This window comes from Salvelinus namaycush, chromosome 20 (assembly GCF_016432855.1).
Source record: "Salvelinus namaycush isolate Seneca chromosome 20, SaNama_1.0, whole genome shotgun sequence".
NCBI lineage: Eukaryota > Metazoa > Chordata > Actinopteri > Salmoniformes > Salmonidae > Salvelinus > Salvelinus namaycush.
In genome coordinates, this window is record NC_052326.1 from 39,793,058 (window position 1) to 39,801,419 (window position 8,362).

General features: G+C 45.0%; 1 protein-coding gene across 3 annotated transcripts; it reads left to right on the plus strand.

The window, feature by feature from the left end:
• Nucleotides 1–195: 195 nt before the first annotated feature.
• LOC120065332 (double-stranded RNA-binding protein Staufen homolog 1-like) lies at nt 196–7,934 on the plus strand. Of its 3 annotated transcripts, none has more exons than XM_039016241.1 (16): nt 196–372; nt 1,248–1,566; nt 1,684–1,805; nt 2,083–2,233; nt 2,412–2,568; nt 2,714–2,888; nt 3,321–3,416; nt 3,546–3,764; nt 3,963–4,106; nt 4,354–4,500; nt 4,677–4,755; nt 5,052–5,209; nt 5,402–5,569; nt 6,181–6,303; nt 6,586–6,674; nt 6,891–7,934. In XM_039016241.1, the coding sequence occupies exons 2-16, from the start codon at nt 1,377–1,379 to the stop codon at nt 6,973–6,975; spliced, it is 2,103 nt and encodes a 700-aa protein (XP_038872169.1). In that variant the 5' UTR covers nt 196–372; nt 1,248–1,376; the 3' UTR covers nt 6,976–7,934. The 3 variants fall into 3 exon arrangements, with proteins under 3 accessions (XP_038872169.1, XP_038872171.1, XP_038872170.1); XM_039016243.1 differs by having other exon boundaries at nt 2,415–2,568; XM_039016242.1 differs by lacking the exon at nt 196–372 and adding an exon at nt 424–764.
• The last annotated feature ends 428 nt before the right edge of the window (nt 7,935–8,362 follow it).

An 8,362-nucleotide genomic window follows, 5' to 3' on the forward strand; every position in this document is an offset into this window, starting at 1 on the left:
CACTCTCATATGTAGTCTTCACAAAAGGTTTCTGAGCCTTTATTGGAGCTATGGATGTGCTTGTCTGTGGCTAACAGACATGTATGTCTATACTATGAAATATCTAATGTTCATTCATTAGCTACAAAATAGTCCACTTTACAGGCAGACATCCTCCTAGCTGAACGATGTCATTTCCCGGAAGAGACAGCCAAGATTGGGCCATTCTCTTTAGTGTTTGCCTTGTCTGCCTTTCCCCCATCTCTTCACTAGAAACATTTTGATCCAAAATCACACGGAAACCCTACACAACCGGCGCAAAAACAAACCAATACCACACTTAAGCAACGTATCCAAATGGAATAACTAAGAACTGAACAGAAAGATAACGAGGTGAGGTTTATTAGACGACTCTTAGACGCTAGCTAAATGCTAGCCAGACATGATTTGCTGCAGGAGTTACCTAACGTTAGATAGCTAAGCTTGCGGCTTCGGATCGTTCATTTATAAGCTCAGTGCTTCAGATGTAGCTATGCCGGATGCAAACGTGTCATTGCAAAATATAACTATACTGTAGTTGTTTTCAAAGCACATTTAAAATTAAAATACAAACGCCGTGTGTGAAATGTATTGACGTCGCCTCGATAATTAGATAACTTGCATATCTAGCTTAATATTAGGCTTGGTTCGATAGCTATCTACCGGTACTTAACAAGCGTGCAAACAAATGGCACAACCACATTAATTTGTCTAGACAACCAGAAGTTGGATACTAACGTTAGTAGGTAAGTTATGTGTTATGAAACGAAATTAGCCAGCTTGCTAGACAGCTAACGTAAGTTAGCTAAGTTGTAGCTAGCGGAACACGCCTTACAAAGAACCTTCAAACGACACACTCTTCTAAAGTTGTCCTCTCACCAAGTTTGGTATTAAGGTATACTGACTATGTTAGCCATATTGCAGGGAAATATCTGTCGTTTGAATGTTCTCTGTATTGGATATATTGCAATCCATTCATGTTTTATGTCTGACGCAAAATCACAGCACCCTTATAACCATTTCATGCATGGGTGTTGTCAGGTGTTGCAACGTATTAATTGCTCTGTCTTGTCACTGCTGGCCTGGAACAACAAAGGCCCCTGAAAGCCAGTTGTGCAAGGCACTGACAGTGGGCTTTGTTGTAGTGATGCGAATGTGGCATCTCAAAATGCAGTTAACAAGCTACCCCAAAACAAACTCTATACCATTGTCTTTGTTATCCTCTTCAGGGAGATCTTTGCAGTCACTCCTCTCAAAATCCAATAAACACTAAACGTCTATCGCTGCTGCACTGAAAAGCACCCACCTCAACTCAACCTGAGCTAACCGCCTGACTCACCTAAACCCAACCAGCCAGTATGTTCCAGTGTCCGGGTAACCCTATGTCCAGCGCTGCTGCCAGCCCCATGCAGCAGCTGTCTCAGCCTCAGCCAGGGTACAGCATCCCCTGTGCCTCGAGTCCCCTGCCCTCTGAGAGCGCCAGTCACCCTCTCCGGAGCTCAGCCCTGCCCTTGGGCTCAGCCACTCCCTTCAGCCCCACCTCCACAGGTGTGTGTGTGTGTGTGTGTGTGTGTGTGTGTGTGTGTGTGTGTGTGTGTGTGTGTGTCAAAGCTGTCTGTGTGTCTCTCTCAATGGGCTTATCTGTTTTTGTTTGTTTGTTTTTAGTATCTAACATGGCAAACCCTAAAGAGAAGACCCCCATGTGTCTGGTGAATGAGTTAGCCCGTTTCAATAAGATCCAGCCTGAGTATAAGCTGCTCTGTGAGCAAGGACCAGCTCACTCCAAGGTAACTCAACAACCCAGCCACTGGTACTCACTAGCAAACTTAGGTCGTGTTTATAAGGATACACTCACTGTAGCAAAAGGTTTTGCAAAAGATAATAAAAACAAATGTTTCTTGTTGGACAAGTTCAGATAGTGCCATACCATTTCTGGCCAACTGAACACAAGCCTGGAAAGATCAGTCATCAGTGTGCTTTTTATGTCTACCTTCCTGCTCTTTAATACTTATAACAGAGATGTATCCCTATCTACTTCTCTCTTCTGTTTCTTTACTCTCCCAGATCTTCTCAGTGCGGTTATCGCTAGGGGATCAGCACTGGGAGGCAGAGGGGACCAGCATAAAGAAGGCCCAACACTCTGCAGCTGCCACAGCCTTGGCCCAGACCACAATGCCCAAACCTAGCATGAGGAACAATACCCGCAACAACACAGGTCATCACTTTGAGTTGCTCAGTATCATGATAGGGAAACATTGATAGTCAGTGGCATTAAGTAGTCTACATTAAATAGGGTTTGAGTTTGATCACTAGGTGTATTCAAGTTTTGGTGCCTATTGTTCTTTAATGTGTTCTGTTTGTTTTCTGTTTCGTCTGTGTGTGTACTACCACAGTAGAATGCATGACGCAAACAGTGGAGCTGAATTCCCTCTGTATGAAGCTAGGGATGAAGCCTATGTACAAGCCCATAGACCCTTACCCCGGGATGAGACCACCCAGCTTCAACTACAACATCAGGGCCCCGGGGCCTTACCAACGCTCCATGCAACAGTACGTCCATTTGTTTTTCTGGGGGGGTATTCATTGTAAAACTTCAATTAATGCCCCAGGCGTTTATTGGAGGACAGCATGATTAGGTAAGTCGGTCAGTAAAAGCTATACCTGAGCGTCTCCTGTCTTCTCGGTGTGTGGTCAGGTACTACTACCCATTTCCCCCGGTGGGGCCGGTGCTGTATCACATGGAGCTGAACATCGGGGGCCAGCAGTTCCACGGGAAGGGGCGTACGCGGCAGCTCGCCAAACACGACGCCGCCTCCAAGGCCCTGAAGACTCTGCAGAAGGAGCCCATACTGCTGCAGCAGCTGCCTGAGGTCAGAACTGCCTGGGGTCAGAACTGCCTGGGGTCAGAACTGCCTGGGGTCAGAACTGCCTGGGGTCAGAACTGCCTGGGGTCAGAACTGCCTGGGGTCAGAACTGCCTGGGGTCAGAACTGCCTGGGGTCAGAACTGGGGAGAAAACACTAGGGATGGAACAGTCCCTGCTTATTCCTTTCTGTTTCTGGGAATACTCCAACTGGGATTCCTGGAAAAAGTTGGATGAAAGTTTGGGCAAAATACCAGAAATGTTCCCAAAGTGCAACACCTGCTACATGGATCACTACACCGGTCTGCTTCACAACGTGAAGGGCACATATTTGATTCAATACTGCCACACAGAGCAATTCCGCTGCATCTTATAGCCACTCTGCTGCAACATACACAGCTGTCAGATAGAATGTTTTGACACAAACTATTTCATTTCAGATGAATGGAGAAGACACTGAAGAGAACCTCAACAAATCAGAAATCAGCCAGGTGTTTGAGATCGCACTGAAGAGGAACATGCCTGTCAACTTTGAGGTAGGCTTTGGTCCTGCATTGGCTCAACTAACAGTCCAGTTATATAGTGGAACTAATTATGTTCTCTCCCCTGAGGATATACCTTTCCAAGTCTTTTTCTAATTGTCTTTCCCTTACTTCTTCCCACAGGTTCTCAAGGAGGCAGGTCCTCCCCACATGAAGAGCTTCATGGTGCGTGTGGCGGTGGGGGACTTCTGTGGTGAGGGCGAGGGCAAGAGTAAGAAGATCGCTAAGAAGCTGGCAGCTACAGCTGTGCTGGAGGAACTGAGGAGACTGCCCCAGCTGATCCCCTGCGTGGAAAAGATGCAGCCAGCACGCATCAAGAAGAAGACCAAGTCCATCATTAAGGTGAGAGGACCAGGTGGATGAGGTCAGGGAGAGTAGAGTACATCATTAAAAAGAACAAGGGCTTCTAAGAAGGCCATTGTTAATTCTTAAAGGGCAACAGAAGGGAGAGAAGGGGTGATGGGGAAAGCTTTTGCAGGGTCGGAAAATTGTTTTATAGGATTGTTTGATCTTGTGCATGTTCTCTCCGTCCCCCTCCAGCTGCAGACCAGTCCAGAATATGGGCAGGGCATGAACCCCATCAGCAGACTGGCTCAGATCCAGCAGGCTAAGAAAGAGAAGGAACCAGAGTACAACATGCTGACAGAGAGGGGGCTGCCCAGACGCAGGGAGTTTGTTATGCAGGTGAGACAGGAGGCCCTGGCACATAGCCTACCACTACCTGCTCTTGACCAAATCAACCCCATACTATTGGCCTAGGGCACTTGTGTAGGTCTGACGGGATTGGACAGGTGTGAGCAATATAACACCTAGCCTATCAGAGGGCAATGTGGAGCTTGCGCCATAGTGTGTATGCCTATCTAGGCCAGTTCTCTCAGATCTCCCTAGTGTCTATGGTTCTCTGATTCTGACCTGTAGTTGTGGTCACCAGGTGACGGTGTGTGGTCAATGTGCGGAGGGCTTGGGCCCCAGTAAGAAGGTAGCGAAGAAGAACGCAGCAGAGAAGATGCTGGAGCTTCTAGGTTTCAAAGTGCCTCAGCCGCAGCCCCACAAACCTGCGCTCAAAACGGACGAAAAGGTACAGTAGGTCCCCAAGAACCACCAGAGGCATCCCATCCAGACCACTGGTTTAGTTAGACTCCACTCATGTGCTTATCTATCCAGTAGTACATAGCAGAGATAGTTTGTATTGACTTGAATGACCATTGAGCCGTCAACTGACGTGTATTCTTTCTGTTGATCATGTGACCCAAGGTTCCACTGAAGAAAAATGGAGACGGGAGGAAAGTGACCTTCTTTGAGCCAGGCTCTGTGGAGGAGAGCCAGTCGCTGGGTGAGTGGTTCAGGCGCAGGGTTGAAACTACACATATTTTGATATGTACTGTTTTATGCAGTACACTTTGTTTGGATTTGGTATGAGACATTTTACTTACTCGACTTAAACCATTTTGTCTCTTTTGGGGAGCATAGGTAATCCACAAACTTCCCCCAGAGTGTTATGCGGGATGACTGATTTAGTATTTTGGAACGTGGGATACTTTTACATTACATGGGTGTTTCATTCCGTGTTCTCCTTCCTTCCTGTTTTACATGACTATGTCTCTGGCGACCCTTCACCCCATCTCTCAGGTTCCAAGGAGGAGGACTACCGCCTGCCCTTCCTCAGCCACCAGCAGCTCCCAGCAGGCATCCTGCTCATGGTGCCCGAGGTGGCCCAGGCTGTAGGGGCCAGCCCTAGCCAGGGGCACCAGAACAAGGACTACGGTCCCCGGGCCAACCCTGCTAAGGTGTGTCCCTTTGTTTTAGTGGAATTAGCCATGGTATTATTTTAGCTCTGCTATCTTTTACCTCACAGTTTGTATGTTTATTTTAGTCCTTTGATGTTCTCTTTTACTTCTTCAATATTTTGTTGTAAAAGTGTCTTTGATTAGCAAGATAAGCACTATGCAAATAAACAGTATTGTTATTATTATATTAAGGCCACCCTGACGGCCATCATCGCCAATGAGCTGCTTTACGCTGGTGCCTCCCTGACCGCCGATACCATTCTGAAGAGCCAGAACAGTGTGGGTCATCTAGTACCCCATGGACCCCTGACCAGACCCTCTGAACTGCTCAGCTACCTGGCCAACGTACAGGGACTGCAGGTACACACATACACACACACATGTACGTTAACTCACACAAACACCTACCCCATGGGTTCCTGACCAGACTCTCCAAACTGCTCAGCTACCTGGCCTAATGTACAGGGACTACAGGTAGTCATAGACACAATGGTGCGCATGCATGTGTGCGCACACGAACAAACACACACACACACAATTAAACCTTTTTATTAATGCAGTGGTATTTCAACTTTTTCAGTGGGGACCGCATTTTTTCCCCGCCAGAATATCTGGGGACATAATTTTTTCTCCCACAAATTTCTGGCTACTCCATCCCACCCCAACTTTAAAATCAGTAAATTCATACATTTTTACATCAACAAATAACCTTCAATTCATTACATTTTCATCTCTTATCCAAATGATAAGAAACTGATAAGTATATTTACTCAATATTATTACATTTTTTAAATTATCTTTCTCAAAAATGTTTGCATGTTGTCCCATACAATCTCTACCTTATTGTTGTTGTTGGGCGATCCCACTGCAGTTCCTGGGGTCGCGACCCCGTTTTTGAAACGACTATATTAATGTTTTGTGGATGTTAGTGTTAATGTTAGTATTAATATCCTCTGTTGCTTTTCTTGCAGGTGGAATACAAAGACTTCCCCAAAAACAACAAGAATGAATTTGTATCGCTGATCAACTGCTCCTCCCAGCCCCCCCTCATCAGTCACGGCATAGGCAAGGACGTGGAGTCCTGTCACGACATGGTTAGACTCGCACACAACCACACTGAAGGAGCTTTAGTGTTTAGACCAGGATCTTGTTTATTAGGGCACACCGTAGCAAAAAAAAAGCTGGTCTCCCAAGTGGCGTAGCGGTCTAAGGCACTGCATTGCTATTAAAGAAAGTATATTGGACATATTCACAAAGTTACACATGTGCCCTCTAAACACGACGCTGATGCTCTAAATCAGACATACAGGCACAAGCAATAGGGAAATGATGATATAGGCTACATCAAATATTCCACATCCTCCCTCTGTCTACAGGCTGCCTTGAGTATCCTGAAGATTCTGTCAGAGCTGGACCAGCACCAGCAGCAGACCAATGACAGGACAGGGAACGCACCACTCTCTGGGTAAGACCATGCATCTAATAGGTCAGATGAGGACCAATAAGAGAACACTTATTGAGGTTGAATAATAATAGTTTAATATATTTGTCTTGTTTTCTAGGGTTGCAAAACTCCGAAAACATTCCAAAAGCTTTTCAGAAATCCTAGTTTCTCTCCAACCTGAGAACTAGGTCAATATGACTTGGTAACACTTGTTTGTCTTGTGTTGGGTTTCTGTAGGTGTGGTAAACAGGACATGGAGGGCATCATCAAACAGGCTAACTCAAGCACCTTGGGACAACAGACTCTGGATGGCACTGTGTAGACAGACGCACACCATTGGTTGTTTGAAAGAAGCACGAAAAGAAAACTAACACTGTTCTGATAGGCTGTTTTAGATTTCTACAGGAAGCTGAGGGCAACCATCATCACTAGTGTTCATATTGTATTAAATGTTCTAAAATATTCACAGTTAAACAAGATTGATAGAAGAAAAATTGATTTTGTTTAATTGTGCACATTATTCATTCTTTTTGTTGCTTTATAGAAAATAAATTGCTGCATCATATCCAATATATATATGTTGAGATAAGATGGAATAATGTTAATATGATAACTGTGAAAATCAGCTTTTGAGAAGAAGCGTTTTGTCTATTTTTCCCTTTTTTTCTGTTAATGAGATCTTTCTCTTATTTTTAAATGTTGTTTAATTCTTCATTGACCCTGGAATTATTGGGGGGTTGTTAATAACAGACCTGGGTTAAAAAACGAATGAAATCTTTCAAATACTTGGAGAGTTTGCTTTATGAGTGCCAGATAGGTGGAGTTTGCCGTTTTGCCTCTGAGCTTGCCTGGAGCAATGGAATAATCAAGCCCAGCTAAAGTATTTGAAATGATTTAAAATAGCTTTTTAACCCAGGTCTGGTTGTTACAATAGTGTTTACTTGTGAAGTAGTATGGGACCCCATAGAAGGATGGGATGCAGCTAGCGAACCACTGTTGATTTTCCTAGAGTGCTTGATAACAACCACCGCAAGTGAACAGTGTTTATCTACATTACCATGTAGGGCTGCGAAGGTTTTGTGACTAAGTATAGCGTGTGTGATGTCCTGTGATTTTGTCTGTCCCCACTGTCAGAGGTGTCGGGGCAGTATAAGTCTGTGTTGCGTACGGTCCTAGCACGATATCCCCCCTCTCTCCCCTTGTTGTCCCTCCCTCAGTGTCAAACCACCTCTCTGCTCCCCATGAAATGTAAGTAAAACTTGTATGCTATCACGCACAAAACAAAACCATCAGAGTTGTATATTTGTTCTTACTGTATGTGCCCTCATGTTCCAAGAGAAAATGGTAGATGATAGAGAAAGGTACATTTGGGGGTACTTTTTGGACTGGATGTGTAGTGTAAACCTAAACTAGTCTCTCTCAACAGGTGTGTTTCTGCCAAAGCGAGTCTAGCCCTACACATTTGTGATATCAATGAGTGAACAACCAACCAGTCACACAGTGGCTTTACTTTGACAACAGTGGATGTTTTTACCACATATCAACACAGTTTAGTATAATAAGCCAAACAAATGGCTGACACATTATTGACCTGTCAGAAACACATGGTACAACCACCCTGTCCTGCAAGACTTAATTTCTGGCCAATGACAATTACTGGCATTCCATCACATGCAATCAGGACAACTTCTGGTGCTCAGTGTCACACA